Source organism: Gadus chalcogrammus, chromosome 4 (genome assembly GCF_026213295.1).
Source record: "Gadus chalcogrammus isolate NIFS_2021 chromosome 4, NIFS_Gcha_1.0, whole genome shotgun sequence".
NCBI lineage: Eukaryota > Metazoa > Chordata > Actinopteri > Gadiformes > Gadidae > Gadus > Gadus chalcogrammus.
The window spans coordinates 10,202,465-10,221,571 of record NC_079415.1 but is presented as its reverse complement, the minus strand read 5'-3'; the positions used below and the strand labels follow the sequence as shown (position 1 = coordinate 10,221,571).

At 48.5% G+C, this 19,107-nt stretch overlaps 2 protein-coding genes across 2 annotated transcripts; one reads left to right on the top strand and one right to left on the bottom strand.

The window, feature by feature from the left end:
• Positions 1-328: 328 nt before the first annotated feature.
• nup155 (nucleoporin 155) lies at positions 329-17,917 on the top strand. Its single transcript, XM_056588712.1, has 34 exons — positions 329-685; positions 974-1,139; positions 1,230-1,367; positions 1,497-1,593; positions 1,684-1,754; positions 1,903-1,995; positions 2,332-2,595; positions 2,712-2,785; positions 2,998-3,089; positions 3,205-3,302; positions 3,418-3,585; positions 4,145-4,245; positions 4,646-4,816; positions 5,116-5,226; positions 5,593-5,687; positions 5,777-5,862; positions 6,226-6,349; positions 6,751-6,817; positions 7,103-7,218; positions 7,935-8,038; positions 8,457-8,590; positions 8,989-9,180; positions 9,276-9,414; positions 9,927-10,062; positions 10,223-10,376; positions 11,678-11,782; positions 12,221-12,375; positions 12,838-12,967; positions 13,252-13,365; positions 13,484-13,604; positions 13,713-13,823; positions 14,173-14,309; positions 14,773-14,879; positions 16,588-17,917. Exons 2-34 carry the CDS (start codon positions 998-1,000, stop codon positions 16,724-16,726), a joined length of 4,086 nt encoding a protein of 1,361 aa, XP_056444687.1. The 5' UTR covers positions 329-685; positions 974-997; the 3' UTR covers positions 16,727-17,917.
• An 82-nt stretch (positions 17,918-17,999) lies between these two features.
• LOC130381553 (C-X-C chemokine receptor type 3) lies at positions 18,000-19,073 on the bottom strand. The gene is made up of 2 exons (XM_056589213.1): positions 18,335-19,073; positions 18,000-18,301 (listed from the first exon to the last, which is right to left on the bottom strand). Exons 1-2 carry the CDS (start codon positions 18,996-18,998, stop codon positions 18,000-18,002), a joined length of 966 nt encoding a protein of 321 aa, XP_056445188.1. The 5' UTR covers positions 18,999-19,073.
• Positions 19,074-19,107: the final 34 nt, after the last annotated feature.

Sequence of the window (19,107 nt, the reverse complement as noted above, 5' to 3'; positions counted from 1 at the left end):
CATTAAAAAATAAAAGTATTATCGAGTGTCTTCGTGCTTAAATTCTGTTCATTTTCATGTTTTGACATCACCGATTTGTAATACTTTATATGATAATGAATATCGTGTATTGAATGTTCGTCAAAGTTCTCTAAGATTAACCTTCTTTTTCATGTATGCCAGAACACCAAGATTACAAATCAGACGTTAGCTTCCATATTATTCTGTTTTATCAGCTGTCTATCACAGTGTTGATCACAGCCCGGGCTGTCCTGAACGGACCGCTAGAAAGAAGAGGGAGCCGCAGCGGTCGCGGGCTATTTTAAAGCTGGACGATGACGACGTCAGAGTTACGCGACTGTTGATTATGGTTCAAGCATGTGTTCCAAGTGCTGATACACTCGTGGTTCAAACGATTTAAAGTCACGTGAGAATTTATCAGAAGCCAAACAATGAAAAGAAGAGGATATTCGATCATAAATCCATATGCTTGTGATATAAATGTAATGTGTTCCACTCTACGTCATAATTGTGCGTTGCCTCCTCCGGAAATACGTCTCCAGCAGGAGCAATTCACTTGAGGTGCATGAGATTGGCGCTTTCTGACAAGTTCTTCTGTATGTTAACAAATTGAAAATCCTGCAAGCTCAACCGGGAAGTGACTCTGGCCAAGGGAGTTGGCCCTACCGGACTTATCTTTGTTTGGGTAATACATGTTTATAATTGTAGCCGTTCAATATTAACCCTAGCCATTTAGCAGTTAGCTTACCAAGTGGCATGACTGGGGCTAGCTCCAACCAGGCGTCTACGTTCTGCCCGTTTTAACGTGCTGCTTAATTGTACACAACAGAGAAATACCGATCCGTCGTTTTTAAAATTTGTTATTCAAACTCTGCTTTTTCTAAGTCATGTATGTGTGCGCTTGAAACTGGAAGTGACATGTGTTTCTATTTCCTCTGAGCTGATTCCTCTGTTCCCAAACTTGTGCCAGCAGATAGTTGTGTAGCTAAACATAGCCATGCCGCCCGTCCTCGGAGCCACCAGCCCCGCCGCGGTGTTTGCCGAAGCGCTGGAGAACTCCGGCAGGATTATTGACAGACACCTCCAGGAGGACCGTTGCTTCCCTGACCTGTCAGAACTTCTTTCAGTTTTCTCCCACAGTGAGTGATTATACCTCGTATTGATCAACCGTAATGTCATCATGAGTGGTTGTTTTTCAAAAGTATTCCATCTTTTCCCTCGTACCGCAGATGTTCCGTCGCTGTCCGGTACGTCAGATATGGACTACCCCCTGCAGGGTCCAGGTTTACTCAGCATACCGAACCTCCCAGAGCTCAGTGCTGTCCGTAGAGTTCCTCTACCTCCAGAACTTGTTGAGCAGTTCAGCCGTATCCTTTCTCATGTGCGATATAAGCAAATGCATAGCGTTTTTATTGGAACTCTTGTCTCTGGAATCCCCCGTTTTCAGTCTTCTATGATCATAGATGGGTGTCTTACTCCTTAACAACTTGGAACAGATATGCAGTGTAATTGCATGATGGGTGTTTTTCCTGAGATCTCTCGAGCCTGGCTGACGATTGACAATGATATCTTCATGTGGAATTATGAAGATGGGTGCGTACATTTAAAATGTAATATCTATATATTCAACTCGTCATGCCACCATCATTAAACTTAACTACAGACTTTTTTTTTATTCCACAGAGGGGATGTGGCTTACTTTGACGGTCTCATCGAAACCATCCTTTCAGTAGGACTGGTAAAACCTAAACCAGGTATGTCTTAAACTCCTCTATATTAATAACTATTTTACTTGATTTCATGTTTACCAATAAACTGTTTGTTACCCATTTTCTGCAACATTTTAAATTTTTCGCCTTGATTTGGGTTGCACAAGCGTGACCTATTGCTATCTTTTGCTAGGGATGTTTCAGCAGAACATTGACTACTTGCTGGTGCTCGCTACGTCAGTGGACGTTGTTATCCTGGGGCTCAGCTTTCCTAAAGGCCAGGCTGGTGAGTACGACACAAACAAACCTTTGTTGTTTGCATTGTTGTTGTAAATGGCCACTTGGAATCCGGATTACAGCTTTTTGGGTTCTTTGAGCAATTGTCTGTTTCAGAAGGCTGCCTGGAAAGTAGAAAGAAATGTTTGTGCCTGCCCTGCAACTTTGGCAGCTATTGGATTTGACCTAGATTAAAGTAAACAAAGCTAAACCTGAGTTTTCATGATGTCTTGTAAATATGTGATATATTGTGCTCGCCCAGTTATGGTCTATTAAATGTGGGTTACATAGATAAATATCTCTTTATAGATGTCTCTTGTTATATATCCTCTTCCCTGTCCCACAGGCCTGAACGACAGCATGTCTGGGGGCATGCAGCTGATGCCAGACCCCCTCTACACCATCCCCACGGACAACGTCTACATCCACGCCATCACCGCCACCGACCAGGGCCGCATGTTCATGGCGGGAAAGGACGGCTGCCTGTACGAGATGGCCTACCAGGCGGAGGCGGGCTGGTTCAGCCAGCGCTGCCGCAAGATCAACCACTCCAAGAGCAGCCTGTCCTTCCTCATCCCCTCCGTGCTGCAGTTCTCCTTCTCCGAGGACGGTGAGGAGGCTTTGCTCGTGCTGGGGGGGGACGGGGGGACGGGGACGGGTGTTTCTGGTGGGTTCTGATCTCGTTTGGCAGTGCTGTAAATGTGTGTTTGTTGTTGTGCTCCGCAGATCCTATTCTGCAGATCGCCGTCGACAACTCCCGCAACATTCTCTACACACGCTCGGAGAAAGGGATGCTACAGGTATTTTATATTTTAAGTATTTTTGTATCTGGAGAATTGCTATCTATGCATAAAATGTAAAGTGATTTGACAATTAGCATTGTGTAATGCAATTGAAATATTCTAAATGGTAGTTCAGAAAAAGTCCACCATCTGGAACGACTTTTCATCCGGCTATAGCAAATTCTTCAGTGTCTTTTTAAAATGTCTTTACCTTTTTTATTTCCTCCCAGGTATATGACCTCGGTGCAAACGGACAGGGCATGAGCCGCGTGGCATACATGTGTCAGAACACCATCGTCAACGCGGCTGGAAACATCGCCAAGTACGTACGAACAAACATCCCCCCCCCCCACGTTGGTGGTGTCAGGTAAAATACTCAAGTACTTTCTCTACCTCTTTCTCTCCTCCTCATCGATGGCATTGTATCCTGTTCCCAGGACCATTGATCGCTCAGTGTTCAAGCCCATCGTCCAGATCTCTGTGATCCAACGCTCAGAGTCTTCCAACTGCCACCTCCTGGCCATCACCCACGCAGGTCAGACGCCTCGACCGCTCCCCGGCGTCATTGTCGATTCAACGCTTGTCAGAAATCTTTTGCTGGAGAGTTCATCGATTTCGGGTATTCACCATTCTCTGTGCTCCCGACGTAGGCGTGCGCCTCTACTTCTGCACCGCTCCCTTTGCACCCCCTCCCCATAAGAGCGCGGGACCGCGGCCCTCCACGCTGGCCCTGGTCCACGTGCGCCTCCCCCCGGGCTTCTCCGCCTCGTCAACGCTGCAGAAGCCCAGCACGGTCCACAAGGCCCTCTACAGCAAAGGTACCGCAAGGCATCACTGACCTTTGGTAAAAGGGAGGAAGGCGCCTTACTTAAAGAGCGTCGGGGGTGCCACGAAACAAATCAGCTATCCACCACCTGATGTCCAAAGCGATGTATTAAATGAGCTGGTTCTGACAAGAAAAACTTAAGAAAGTATTAAGACCCCAAAAGGTTTGACGTATGCATTTCTGAGGCGTTTACTTGATGAATGACCAGATGAATCTACTATTTGTTTAAGCAGTACAGGCACATTTCTGTTGGCAGCAGCTATATCTCTACAGGTAATGTCTCCCTGGCAGCACTGAGCTGTGATGGACAACTTCATCAGCTTAATGAGTTTCAAGCACATTAATAGGCAACTTTGCCAATAAGAGTCCCCAAACAAATTCAGTCTTCACGTAGTTAAGGCATAGTAAAGATTATGTATCTTACTTTGACATCGAGATGATGGATTACAGTACTGTAACTGATGCTGATGCACCAGAAAATGCCGCTCGCCCCTGACTTTGACCTCCTTGGCGAGGGGGTTGGTGTAATGAGGATCTTTCTCTCATGGCAGGCGTTCTGTTGATGGCCGCATCTGAGACCGAGGACAGTGACCTGCTGTGGTGCATCAACCACGACTCCTTCCCCTTCAAGAAGCCCCTGATGGAGGCTCAGGTAGGACCTCCGAGGCTGGGCTCGGGTCCCAGGACTTTCATTCACGCTCTAACCATACCCATCTTTGGAGGTTGATATCATGTCAAAAGATGATTAACACCTCTGTTTTTAGTCTTTATCAATACACTGTTCCCCTTTCCGGTCTAAGAAAGCTTAGGATCACATTTGATGATCATGGTAATGGTCAAGGGCTACAGTGACTTTAGTTCATGGCTCAGTATTTGCATAGAAATCTGGGAAATCGTACTCTGGGATTTTTCAGCGGCTCGGTTTTTCTTGCCAATCGGAAGCAACCAATAGCTAGATGACGTCCACGCCCCTGTGTTATCAAATTGATAAAGTTCACATTTTAGACTAGGAAAGCTTGAAATAGTCGCTCACCATACTCGTCTTGATGCAGATGATGTCCAATGTGGACGGCCACTCCTGGGCCCTCAGTGCCATCGACGAGGAGCGGCCCAGCCGGGGGTCCAGCCCCCTAAACAGAGAGCTGATCCCCCTCACTGACTCCCCCGTGGTGGTGCAGCAGCACAACATTCCCCAGCAGAAGTTTGTGCTCCTCTCCGCAAAGGTAATCTTCAAGGAGTGATCTACCGTACCTGTCTGTAGTCGCTACCGGAGTGTAGCCTTGATCTTAGCACAGAGCCTTCAAGCATTCAGTTCTTGTCATCTTCAAGTCATATCTAAAATGGTTTTGAATGGTTTATATTGTAAATGGAATATTTCAGGTTTTTGTCAAATTTGAATAACGCTTTAAAATACGAAATGGTGAATGGCTCAAGGTGATGCTGTGTGATGCAGTATTGCCTCTTTGGACATGAATGTCGTTTTTTTGTTTTCTCTGAATGGCTTCTTTATTTGTCCCTAAAGGGGAGCCACATCTTCCACAAGCTGCGCCCGGTGGACCAGCTGAGGCATCTGCTGGTGACGTGTGCTGGAGGAGAGAGCGAGGAAGTGGAGCGCTTCTTCAAACTGCACCGGGTACGGATTCAAAACTAAGTGTTTGATTACATATCAAAGATGTCCATTGCTGTTTTTTGTGACTTTGAAAGATTCCAAAGAGCTTATGAGAGACCCTTTGCACAGATGTCTTCTCAGGACAAACACAGATGTCACTCATAACCCAAATTATGGGTTTGCTATATTGATGTAATAATAATAATAATAAATGAAATTTATATGGTACTCTAAGACGCTTATGATGTACCACCCGTAATCAGTGTCTTGAACTGTGTTTGCATGTTGATGTCAAAAAGGGTATATTAGAGTATGGAGTTCAGGACTATAGCATTGTACTAGCGGTCATGTGACCTGCGTCTCTAACCATGTCATCGGTGACGGCTGCAGGAGGAGCAGGCCTGCGCCACCTCCCTGATCCTGGCCTGCTCCAGGGCGGCCAGTGACCGCGAGGTGTCCCAGTGGGCCACCCGGGCTTTCTTCAGGTCAGTGAAGGGACACACTCCCTCAGTCAGTCAGTCACTCTCTGTAGAGACGGTGTGAAGGATTAACCATGTAATGTTCTTTAACTCAGGTACGGAGGCGAAGCACAGATGAAGTTTGCCTCTGCCTTCCAGACCACTGCCTCGGCGGGCCCCATGTTTGGCTCTCCTGTACAGGGTGAGTTTCATCCCTACTCGCCTATGTTGACCCCTGAGTTAAAATGACAATTTGTTATATATTTGTTTTAGGTTTAATCATTAAAGCCTTTACATGGAACTTTCTTCATCTCAATTCCTTTATCATTGAATTCACTTAATCGAACCAAATGCTACACAAAAATAACGTTTTTCAAATTATCCATCATTTCCTTTTCTATCGGCTTTCATTGATGGTTCTGTACAGTTTCACCCAATGACCACTGACAAACAATCACCTGCTTGATGACCAGTTTCTGACATCCAACTGGCTGTTTGACTGACCGTTCTGTACAACCACGCGTCATCACTCTAAACGTTCTCCTCATGTCCCCGCCACCCTCAGGAATGAGCCCTCACTTCAACCCCAACATCTGCTCCACGCCCATGGGGCCGGTGACGGCCGGGCCGGAGGTCGTCTTCTCCGGGAAGCACAGCGGGATCTGTATCTACTTCAGCCGCATCCTGGGGTCAGTAGCGTAGGCGCGGGGCTGTCCTGCGGGTGCTCTACCGCTGATTTGCTAGTTCTAGATGTGTGTCGCCCGGCGTTTAGCCTACACGGTTGATTATGATTACCTCGCTCGTCGATCATGATGTTTTTCCACCTTTTGCGTTTACATGTGTCTAAAGATATGTTTGTTTCGTTAAACTATTGGAGACTTTTGTGGATTTGAATTAGTCATCTCCTCAATGTTTTAAAGGAATAATTAACCAGAACTTCTGCTGTGACATCCCAAGTATTCCATCTGTGATATCCAAGAATCCCATCTGTGACAAATAAAGTACATCTTGTCTTATAATTAAGGTTGTAAAATGTTTGTGCTGTTGTATCTTCATCTGCTTCCCTGCTGACTGGATTTGATCCCAACAGGAACGTCTGGGATGGGAGCCTTGCTGTTGAGAAGACCATCAACGCGGGCAACCAGATTCTCATCATTGTAAGTATCCTACCTAATATTGCAAGTAATTCCAAAAATGTACTCACCATGACTTTATTGTCCCTTTACCTCCTCTGTATTCCTTCCAGTTTTTTAACCTAAATCTCGACACTTATTTTTTCTCACTTTTGTAGTTATTTATATTCTGATAGAATGTCAAGGCCTCCTATCTGAGCACTATTTGTACAATGGATTTGGATAAAAATGGTCTGCTGAATAGATGTGACCGTATTGTGAAACCTTCTTGGAGGACGTTTCTAACTGTAAAACATGATGTTGTTCCAGTTGGAGAGCACCGTGGCTGTGGGGGACCTGGAGAGGGTTCTACAGGAGCTGCTAGGCCTGAGGGAGTTTCTGGACAAGAACTCCCAGTTCAGCCAGTCCTCACTGGGGCCCGCCAGGTAAATATCCACTCCGTACTTTGCTGCAGTCATCTCTAGGACTGCCTGCATTATCCAATGCTGCATCGCCGCGAGCAAGCTGGAGCTAAACTCTATAATGATGGTGATACAAATTGGAGCTTCATGCCTGGTTGTTCTTGTCACCATTAGTGGAACATAATATAAAAAATAATGTTATATTTCTGGATGGGAAGAATGATCAAAAATTCTCAATACCACGGCCCCATTTTGATACTTTTAATCTATGCTGCATGCCATTAAAACTTCTAAAGTCACATTTCAACTGTGCTATCGCCAATCGGATCCCTGCCAATTGCAAGGCCAACCCAGAGTATGAGCGTTTGTCCTTGTGATTAAAGTGGTGGGAAAAGTTGGCATCAAATCAACTTGACACCCCCTCTGAATACTGAGTTGTCAAGCTACTGTCAAATAATTTTTTATGATTCGGACAAGTAGTGTTACTCTTTCACCCTTGTACTCGCCACAGCGTTGGAAACTAAGCCAAATGCAGGAAATCGGAAGATGATTAAAAGTAATATATTGTTTTCGTGTATGAAGGAAGGCATTGATCAATTCGCCCCTTGTATCAGGGTCATAGACCTCATTCATCCTGGACTTGGATGCAGCTCCTATTGTATCTAGAGCCCTCTTTAGTGGAGCCTAGTGGAGACTCCGACCCTTCCAATGAGCTAAATGTCCCTGTTCTCTACCCGTAGCTTTGGCTCCCCGGCCAACCTGCAGCAGCGTCTGCTGGGCTTCATGCGGCCCGACGGTGCCAGCACCCAGCAGGTCCAGCAGGAGCTCCAGAGGAAGTACCAGAGTGAGTGATGATGTCTCAATGAGGAGGGCGAAACACCTGCATGTGGACCTCCACATCTACGTTTGATAAGCTCTGGTCTCCAATGGTCTTGTGAGAAAAAAAGAAAATATATATATATATATACTGTATATCTTTGATCAATGGCTGAAGATCTTTTCTTTGATGCCTGCAATTTTTGCTTTCTTCTTTTGTGTTTTTGGTTTTATTATTTCTGCCACGTTTTCTCTCTTTGATGAAGTTGTACCACATTGTCAGTGTTGTTCTAGTGAATCAAGAGAATTTCAAACTTTCCGTTGAAAAGTCGATTCACATGCCCAGTACACTTTGAGGTAGTTTTTATGCTGTATACTGGCGTCCTAACCTCCCTCTCTCTCTCCCCCCTCTCTCCCTCTCTCTCTCCCCCCCCTCTCTGTCCCAGTGGAGGCCCAGGTGCATGAGAAGATGTCCCTGCAGGAGCTGCAGCAGCTGGTGCACCGCTCCTGTCAGACCCTGGCCCTGTGGAAGCTGCTCTGCGACCACAAGTTCAGCCTCATCCTCTCTGAACTGCCCACGGTACCCAGCTCACTCTGTCTCTGTCTCTGTGTGTGTGTGTCCGTGTGTGTGTGTGTGTGTGTGTGTGTGTGTGTGTGCGCGCTGACTGTTCTTTCCAAAGAAGCCAGATAAAGACATTAAGAAGCACACTAAGACGTGTGTGTTTTTGAAATTCCTTTTAGCTGGGAGCCTTAACAGCATAACCACTAGACCATCCTGTCCCCTTTTCTTCATTTGGAAAAATTACGTACCATTAAATTCAGTTTATGTAATGCATAACTATATTATAATACAGCCTATTAAAGGAACTGCCGGGATAAAAAATGATATCCGGGTCAAGTACTGCAATCCCGCGGTCGTACGAGGATGCCTTTTATTATGTTGCCGTAAACCTGACTGTGTGTGTGTGTGTTTCTCAGGAGTACCAGGACCAGATGAAGGGCGCCAGCTTCCGCGACGTGGTGATCCGCGGCAAGGAGCTGAGCGGGGCGCTGATCACGGCCCTCATCAACGTCTACATCAAGGACAACGCCAGCGTGGACGCCGTCAGCCGCCACCTCCGGGACACCTGCCCACTGCTGTACACCAGCGACGACAGCGTCTGCTCCAAGGTACACACACACACGCACGCGCGCGCCGTGGCCCTCCTGACCTCCTCTGCAGCTGTGCGGACGGTGTTAACCGGGTCTCCGTGGTTCCTCCCCAGGCCAACGAGCTGCTGCAGGGCTCCAGGCAGATCCAGAACAAGGCGGACAAGGAGAGAACCCTGAGGGAGTCGCTTCAGCTCTACCAGCAGATCAGCCAGCACACGGACCTGCCACTGGTCTGCTTCCAGTACAGACAGGGTGAGGGCAGACTCCCTTAAACCCCTAATCTGATCCCAGAACAGATGGGGTTAGGGACTCACACCCACATCGACGTGCTCCCAGAACAGACAGGATTCTACTCACTCACTGCTCAGAGTACAGACGGGGTTAGGGACGCCTTCTCTCACTCACAGGTCTGCTCAGAGTACAGACGGGGTTAGGGACGCCCTCTCTCACTCACTGGTCTGCTCAGAGTACAGACGGGGTTAGGGACGCCCTCTCTCACTCACTGGTCTGCTCAGAGTACAGACGGGGTTAGGGACGCCCTCTCTCACTCACTGGTCTGCTCAGAGTACAGACGGCGTTAGGGACGCCCTCTCTCACTCACAGGTCTGCTCAGAGTACAGACGGGGTTAGGGACACCCTCTCTCACTCACTCAGTGGCTCCTGCCACTGGTCAGTGGATGGGGACTCACTTGCTCCCTTTTGCAGCCACGCATGCACACGTTGCCGGAGTGGCGCATGCTCACACCGCGTTCCCTCTTCCCCAGTGCGCTTCTACGAGGGAGTGCTGGAGCTGTGTCTGACGGCGGCCGAGAAGAAGGACCCCCAGGGCCTGGGGCCGCACTTCTACAAGAACGGGGAGCCGGAGGACGACAGCGCGGGCCACCTGGCCTTCCAGGAGAGGTGCAGCCAAATCACCTTTGATCATCTATTTAGGGTTTTGCATCGATCCATCGGAAACTTATCCAGCAATGGGCTCACATTGTTCTTACGAAACGTAAAATGCATTGGGTGTCCTTAAGCGCATGTTGACCTCCGACCTCTGTCCCCCTCCCCGGCCCAGACTGCTGTGCTACAAGTGCATCACGGACACCATGCAGGAGCTGGTGACCCACAGTCAGGCCGCCCCCCAGTCCCCCAGTGTGCCCAAGCAGCCGGGACCCCCCGTCATGACCTCCGACCCCAACATGCTCAGCAATGAGGATGCCACCGCTCACGTGAGTACTGAAGGGGGTGCACTGGGTATTACTATTGGTCCAAGTGTACACAAACAGTTTCTGCTCGAATTCGAAAACAATGTAATTGTTTATTGGGTTGGCGGGGGGGGGGGGAGGTGTTATCACCATGGTTACGGCCCACTGTATCTTTTTGTGATTCGTTCTTTATTTATTTTTTTTAAAGCTAGTATGCCACGTTGAGTGTTGGAGCTGTTACGACCGATGTATTGTATTTCAAATGCGCCTCACACAATGCAATACGAGTGTCCGAGAACTTTAACCCTCCCTCGGAGGCAGCCGATGACGTTCTCCACTCTCCAGAAGGAGATATTCTACACATCCACACACAGCTTGGTGTAGGCGTTCCCTCTCTGAATCGGTGTCAGTTAGGGGTGCAAAAACTCACGGTTCGGATCGTTCCTCGGATCAGAGTCACGGATCGGATCATTTTTCGGATCAGCAAAAAAAATAAAAAAATAGCGTTTGTGATTGCTTTAGCCCGGTCTGATTGTGGAAGAAGGGGCTGCTTAAATGCCGCGGTGATGAGCGGTTGTTGAGCCGCTTTCGGTTTCACTCCTGTCAGTGAAACACCGGGGTGATGTCGCTGTAAATGCGTGGCCATGCTCGATGTGTTTTTCTTTATGTTGGCAATCGCTATGTCAGCTACGTGTTACGTCTGTGTGGTAACCTAGGCGACAGGTTTGTGTGGCAGCGCGAGTATGGAAACAGACGTAGCACTGGAGGCAGCAGTTATCGTTACAGTAGTCACAGAAGTCTAGCCTACTTTTATTTTCCATGCCCACTGTTCTTCATGTTGTACGCTGAGGACAATAAATCACAACGAGCCATAGGACTGTTTGCTTATTGAAAAGGGAACTGTTGCGGACTTTTACCCAGAGCGTGTTAAGTAGCTCTGTCCCTGGAACTAGCAGGAATGGTTACGGCTGTGTGTGGACTGAACATGCGCAATTTTTTTTTTCATAAATCAATCCGCGGATCATGCGTGTGCCGAACCGAAATAGATGATCCGAACGGATCACGGATCAATGATGATCCGTTGCACCCCTAGTGTCAGTATAAAGTCATGAAAACAACCGTTCGACATCCGCTAGTTCTCCTTTCGCTATTATTCTAGTAACGGCTTCATTTTAGTTGATACTACAATGTCTAAGATCCCAGAAGACATAGTCACCTGTTTCTAAAAATCAATAAACAAGAAATTTGCGTCCACTGGCCCTTTAAGTATCCAGCGGATCGTGACCCCTCTCCTCCACTTCTTTTGTTCTCCTTGTCCACTGCAGTTCGAACAGATGCTGCAGCTGGCCCAGAGGTCCCAGGACGAGCTGTTTCACATCGCCCTGTACAACTGGCTCATCCAGGCCGACCTCACGGAGAAGCTGCTGGAGGTAAACATGTGTTTTCTCTCCTTGTTTAAAGTGGCTGTAGGATCGATTTGAGAGATGTTCAGAAGAGAGCAAGCTTTTAAAAAAAACTCCACCCTCCTGCCCTGAGTTTCTCTGCAAGTGAGGAGGGTTAGGTTTTACTCAACTGTGATTGACTGGCGAGACCGATTCCATGAACCAATCGGTGAAGCGATGCCCTGATTGATCAGAAATGAACCTGGAGTGATCTAGCATAGCAGTCACCCTGAAACAGATATTCTTACACTACATTTGACTAAACAATAGCTGACAGATGGCTTGTCCATTTCAAACAAATTACTCAATAAACGGCTCTTAAATCTCACCTACAGCACCGTTTTAATGTGCATATAAAGACTTGTGGGTCCCCATCATCATCATAATGGTTATTCATCATTCTCATTTCTTCTTCTTGGTCCCCAGGTGAACTCGCCCTACCTGGAGGACCACCTGAAGCGCATGAACAAACAGGACCAGAGCAAGGTGCGAAACATGGACCTGCTGTGGCGCTACTACGAGAAGAGCCGCAACTTCGGCAAGGCGGCGCACGTGCTGGCGCACCTGGCCGAGATGCGCAGGTGAGAAGGCCTCATGGTTCCCTCTGAAGCCCCTCGGGGTGTGTTTGGTGTGTTTGAACGGTGTTGACCCCTGATCTCATTTACACCGTGTTTTTGAATGGCGGTTTCCTGGAACTCGTTTAGAGTGTTCAACACTTTGTTACCAACCCGAGACAAGTTGTACTCTGACTAATTTGTTTTTGTGTTGGTGTACGTTTCTGTAAAGCTCCGGTGCTGATATGATTTTAAATGATGGTGCTGTCCTGTTTCCTATATATTTGTTATGATTTTTATTAGAACTCAGAAATGTGGTACACGGTGTGAAGTAGTTTTTGTTATAATACAATTAATCCTACCAATATGACTGCAACAGCCTCTGCGATTTATTTTGGAAAAACAAATGGGTGTCAAATCTATGAGCTTTTATTGAGCGGTGAGCAGCTGAATGCGGGATTAATTGACTGTTGACTGTGGGCCGCGCAGCACGGAGATCTCCCTGAAGCAGCGTCTGGAGTACATCTCCAGGGCCATCCTGTCGGCCAAGAGCTCCTCCACCCTCTCCACGCAGGGAGCTGACGGGGAGTTCCTCCACCAGCTGGAGGAGAAGATGGAGGTAGGCGGGGCGGGGGGTAGAAGTGTGGGGGAAGGGTGGTCTAGTGGTAAGGGGGAGATCGACTGCCAGCCAGTAGAAGGGTTGTGGGTTCGAAACCTAAAACGCTCTACAGTCTACCTGTAAGCATCCTTGAGCAGGAAGCACCTAACTTCTACCTGCTCCCTACTGTCATTAATACATTTTTGACACAAAAAGTCCAGGCTTAATTTCTGATGTCATATCATGCTGGGGACATCGTTACCTGATGACGTCGTCCTGCCCTCTCCTCTATGAACACATGATAGGTGGTGCGCATCCAAGCCCAGATCCAGGAGACGCTGGCCAGGCAGTACTCCCAGCATCCGTCAGCCAAGAAGGCCATATCCGAGTTGGACCTGGAGATCATACATATCTCTAAGGTGAGAGCGGGGTCTGGAAAACCATAACCATCAATATCGACCGTCTGCTGTAAAAAAATGAGATCAAATCGGTGTATTCAGTTACACAGTGAGTGTGATACGCATCTCCTGTGCTTAGCTCTTTGCAGGGTACGCCGAGTACTTCAAACTGTCCGAGTGCAAGCTGGCCATCGTCCACTGTGCGGGCCACTCAGACACCATCCTGATCCACTCGCTGTGGCGCGACATCATCGAGAAAGGTACGCCGTCTCTCAGATAGCGCCTTCGCCGGTCCAGTCTCCTCCGTAACCCTCAGGGAGAGAAGTGGGACTAGAAAACCATCATCAATTCATTCTCCTCTTTCGCAGAGCTGGCCGACAGCCAGGCCATGAGCCCCCAGGACAGAATGAGGTCCCTCAGCCTGAAGCTGGTGTCCCTGGGAAAGCTGTACGCCGGGACGCCCAGATACTTCCCTCTAGGTGAGCACCGGCCTCCTTAAAGGGGACATCGCACTTCCTCACTACTTCCAAATGTAATTCCTCCTCCTCGCTCTTACAAATCACTTTAGCGCAATTAAACTCAGCCCCTGGTGTCGGATATCGGCACTTTTTTTTTTTTTGTCCAGCCCCATCTCTCCGTAGGGCAATTCGAGCAAGCCAATGCAATTTCTCTGTAATTGACTTAATCACCTTTCGGGGCCTTTAGTGACTCGTTGACACTCGATCCCGCGGGTGGAGAATCGCTTTGCAGGGGCCGTTCAGTACTGAGGCGTCATGTGTTTTGTGTCTTAATGGCTCCCTCACGCGCGCTCCCATCTTCCCTCCCCAGAGTTCCTGGTGATGCACCTGGAGCAGGAGGTGTGCCGGCTCCAGTGGGACGTGGGCTTCGTCATCGTCACCACCCTGGAGATCGGCGTGCAGCTGCAGCGCCTGCTCGACGTCTACGACCAGCTGTTTAAGACGCGGGTACGACTGCGGGGACGAGTTGCGACGCCACACGCTATCAATACAAACAGCGGCGTTTGGATCCGCACAAACGCTCACGGGAAAGGAACCTTTCCTGTGAGCATTTGTGTGGATCGACGCCTAGATTCCAAAGTCTCAGTTTTTGTTAGAATCTGCAGGCAAAGCTTTTGTTTTGATTTATAACGCTGAAATATTTTACTTGTCAGAGTGGAAAAATGGACCGGCCAACCTACTTTAGTTTATCTATATCTAGCTCCCTAAATAACTTGACCTGCCAGAGTAGACAAATCACCGGAGTACCTAGTGTTTTACTTAATAACCTGCACATTTTTGTTCCTGCCAATAGGTGAGATGTGTCTTGCTCTGGCTGGTGTGTTAATTCTGGACCCCGATCGCTGCTGATTTGTTGAAAACAGTATTGTGGGTTTGGGCAGACGTGCTAATACTCTGATTGGCTGTGCAGGACCCCTGCTGGCAGCGTCTGAAGAAGCCCCTCCACCTGGTGGAGTGTATCCACGTTCTGCTGTCTGGATACGTGGACGACCCCAGCAGGGTGCCCGCCTTTGACAGGTAACCACGGGAACCTTCCCTCGCCTCGCTCCCGGTGTCATCGTCGCATGGCGGAACGGTTGGAACGGGGAGCTGAACATGGGTGTTGTTGGCGAGAGGGAGGGCGGGACTCTGAAGGGAGGGCGGGACTCTGAAGGGAGGGCGGGACTCTGTAGGGAGGGCGGGTCTCTGAAGGGAGGGCGGGACTCTGAAGGGAGGGCGGCACTCTGAAGGGAGGGCGGCACTCTGAAGGGAGGGCGGCACTCTGAAGGGAGGGCGGGGCTCTGAAGGAAGGGCGGGACTCCAGAGAGTGGACGTGACTGAAGGGAGAGCGGGACTCTGGAGAGACAACCCAGTCTCACGGAAACACGTGACACTGTCACGTCATTTAATCTATTAATTCGTGATCTGGGACACGTAATTTAATTTTTTTCGTGCCAAAAGCACAAATTTCTAACAATATGACAGCTTTTGGCCACCCGTTTCTACTTTGACCTTTTGATTCTGAGAAATTGGGACAATTCACGGATATATTTAATGCAGGTGCGCTGCTCTGTAGGCAGACCACGACGGAAAAGGGTAGCTGCTTCATCTCTTCTTTTTAGAATGAGTTTGAAATGAGTGCTTTTGGCACGAAAAAATTTAATTACATGTCCCAGATCACGAATGAATAGATTAAATGTCGTGACGTGGCAGTGTCACGTATTTCCGTTAGACTGGGTTGGGAGAGAGGGCGGCACTCTGGAGGGAGGGCGGGACTCTGGAGGGGGGGGGGGACTCTGGAGGGAGGGCGGGACTCTGGAGGGGGGGGGGGGGGGGGGGACTCTGGAGGGGGGGGGGGGGGGGGACTCTGGAGGGGGGGGGGGGGGGGGGGGAGGGACTCTGGAGGGGTGGGGGGAGGGACTCTGGAGGGGTGGGGGCGGGGCAGGACTCCGGAGGGAGAGATATCTGTTACCTTCTGTTGTTTTGGATATTGCTTTGTCAAATTCTTCATAAAAAAATCGATATTTATTTCCTAGACTTCATGTGGTTCATTTTATAATCTTCTTATTACTTCGCTCCGGGGACTGTGTACTCGGGTACACAGCTCATAGGAAGTAAGAGAAGGGAAATTGCGTTGCGGTAGACTGAGTTAAAGCCACATTTCTAATGGAAAAGCTCTGTTCGATTCACCCAGAACCTAATTATTTTGCTTAATCAAAGGGATTGCTTGGTTGAAACTCATCGGCCCGTAGACCACCATGCACTCCCCTTGTGATAGTTTTTCCTGTTTTTTTTATAAGTGATCAATAAAGTTTCAATGTGCAACTCTAGAGATGTACTGCTGTTTCTATTGCAGTAGACCCCAGAGACTCACAAAGAAAGAGCCTCGCGTTTAATGGTCACTTAGCTAGATTGTATTCAACCAACATTTTCCACTGGTTCCTTGTGTTTTATTGTATAAATTATAAGATGTTGGCCTCTCCTGATTATCATTCCAACAGTTATTGCATAAAATGCAATATTGACAAATAAATCCTAAAAAAATCTATTCTATTTTGTACCCCAAAATATATCGATAGTTTTTTTACACAATGATTTTTGCACTTTTTGGGTTATATCCTCATTTTTAAATGCATCTACTTCTGAACAGATATCATGTCATTGAAATGATGTTTGAGGACTCGGTCATACCGAGGCTCCGACCTAAACGCCCCCCTCACCCCTCCGCCCCCGTCTCCACCCCTAGGCGGCGCTTCACCAACGTGTGCCTGGATAACATCTGCGGCTACCTGGTGGAGCTGCAGTCTCTCAGCCCCAACTCGGCTCTGCAGCAAACCATCGGCAACTTCAAGGCCCTGCAGTCCAAGCTGCAGAAGGTGCACTGACCGGTGAGCCCACCCCCCCACCACCCCGCAGAACACACCGGCGAGGAGACCCCTGCGGACCTGGGGGGCCCGGTCCCCAAAGTACAATAAACTGTTCTCGATGGGTCAACCACATCTTGCACAAAGGACTTTTTATTAGGGATTTCTCTCCATTTTACTTCACTTTTCCCCGAGAATGCTGTCAAGTTGTCATCGACCAAGTTGGGTTTTCAGTTGGCACACTGAAAGGCTGTAGTGTGGATCCAGTTTTATAAATACAATGAAGCGTGTGTATGAGAGAAGTAAGCGGCTATCACTTTGGAAGATAAGACACTGCTGACTGCATTGATTTCAAACAACATTGTTTAAAGTATACGAGGTCATAATAAAATCATGCATGATTTGGAATATACATCAACATGGACGTTAATCGAAGATGATTTTTAGTCATCGTCCTTGATTGGACTTCAATGTTTGATATTGATTGGCAATAAGAAGAAAAGTATTCAATAGTTTAATAGCATAAGCAATTTCAACTGTTTTGATCGCTTTTCCAAGCAGGACAATACGCTTTCTTTATATACAACTTTGTTTTTTTATATAGTGATACTTTTCTAAGTGACTCATTAATTCAAGTGCCCTTGTGAATAGCTGCTTTGGATAATTATGTTTGAGTATACGGCCAAGCCGAGCTCTCAAATGTGTTTGTTCTGCTTCTAATTCTCTGAGGCATAATACCATTTTTAGGTTGGGTTTGTTGTTGCATTTCTGTATAAAGTTTCTGTTTGAAGTTTTGAGTGTTGATAATTACAACCTGTTTGAGTCTCCTTGACCTTTTCTGAATTGTGCTTTTAAAACTCTTAAGAGGGTCTTGAATAAATAACGATTTTATTTTACAAACATTTCTCAAGCAGTAGACTGCTGGTGATTGCGAGTTACTGAGTCGACTAAGGACTGACTTTATTTAAAAAGCTAAATTAGCTTATTGGGTCTTGATTTTATGTCGCTAAATTGCCTCCTTTAAACTAGAAACAAGAAACGCGTTCTCATGCCAAACATTCCTTTATTTCTTTATAAACAATCACTTGCAACTTTCAGAAGAGTTCACTCTTGAACTGCGGAATAAGTTATGTTCAACAGTACATGAATAACAGTAATTATGTTACGATCTATGAATAAAAGTGCTTAATGTTAAATGTTTTTTTAAATATAAAAAATAGACTCGAACAAACAAGAAAGATCAGTGCCATCATTGAACCGATATCAACAGCGCTCCGTCTTACTACTCCAGCTCCTACTGCTTGGCCCCACAACGGGAGCAGGACAGCTTCTTGACGCCGTACAGGAATATGTAGGGGATGATGCAGGTGTAGGAGGCTGCGATGTAGCTGGCCACCTCCACCACGATGGGGGACGTCTGGATGTTGCTGGAGATGCGCAGCAGCAGATGGGTCACCCAGCACACCACAAATATACTGGCCACCGCCACCACGCTCTTGGCCGCTCGCACCTGATTACTGGAGCCCGGGCTGGGCTTAGGCGCAGGCTTTGCCACCCTGACCTCACCACCACCACCCCCTTCTTCACCACCGGCAGCTTTGATGCTGGCTGCAGCAGCGGGTGCTGCACGGCCCTCCTCCGAGCCAGCCTGGTTCCCCCCATGGCCCTGGATGCGCTTCTGACTCTGCATGAGCGTGACCACGATCCGCGCGGTGGCGTACACGATGCCGGCCACGGGCAGCGCGTTGGCCAGCGTCAGGTACAGCGCCTCGTACGTCTGCTTGGCGTCCTCGCTGGGGAACACGTCGTTGCACTCCAGAGAGCTCCCGTTCTCGCCCTCCACCGCCACGAAGAAGTAGTGGGGGATGCTGAAGACCACGGCCATGCCCCAGCTGCCCGCCAGCAGCCCCCCGACCAGACGCAGGCTGTCCAGCTGCACGGGCCCCCCGCCGCGCTTCAGGGAGCCCACCAGCTTCTGGTACCAGTACACGCTGATGAAGAGCGTGGAGAAGATGCTGCTGGTCTTGGAGAGGTCGGCGCAGAAGCGGAACACGCCGCAGTAGCCGTCGCCCAGGAACCAGCCGCCGGCGATGTCGGCCATGGTGTCGGGCAGGTCCACCAGGTAGTTGGTGATGAGGTTGGACACGGCCAGGTTGAGGAAGAGCAGCTCGTTGGTGCGCAGCGCCGCCAGGCGCGGCGGGATGGAGCGCACGGCCAGCCAGTTGTTGCCCAACATGCCCAACAGGAACATGAGGGCACGCACGGCGGACTCGATGATGTCGTCGACGTCCATCTGCCAGGTGAGCGGCGCCACCGGGAGCAGTAGTGGTTTTGATGGCGGTGGTGGTCTCTGTGTGTGTGGCCACACCTTGACAGTTTGATTGTACTGTAGGTAAAGGCTG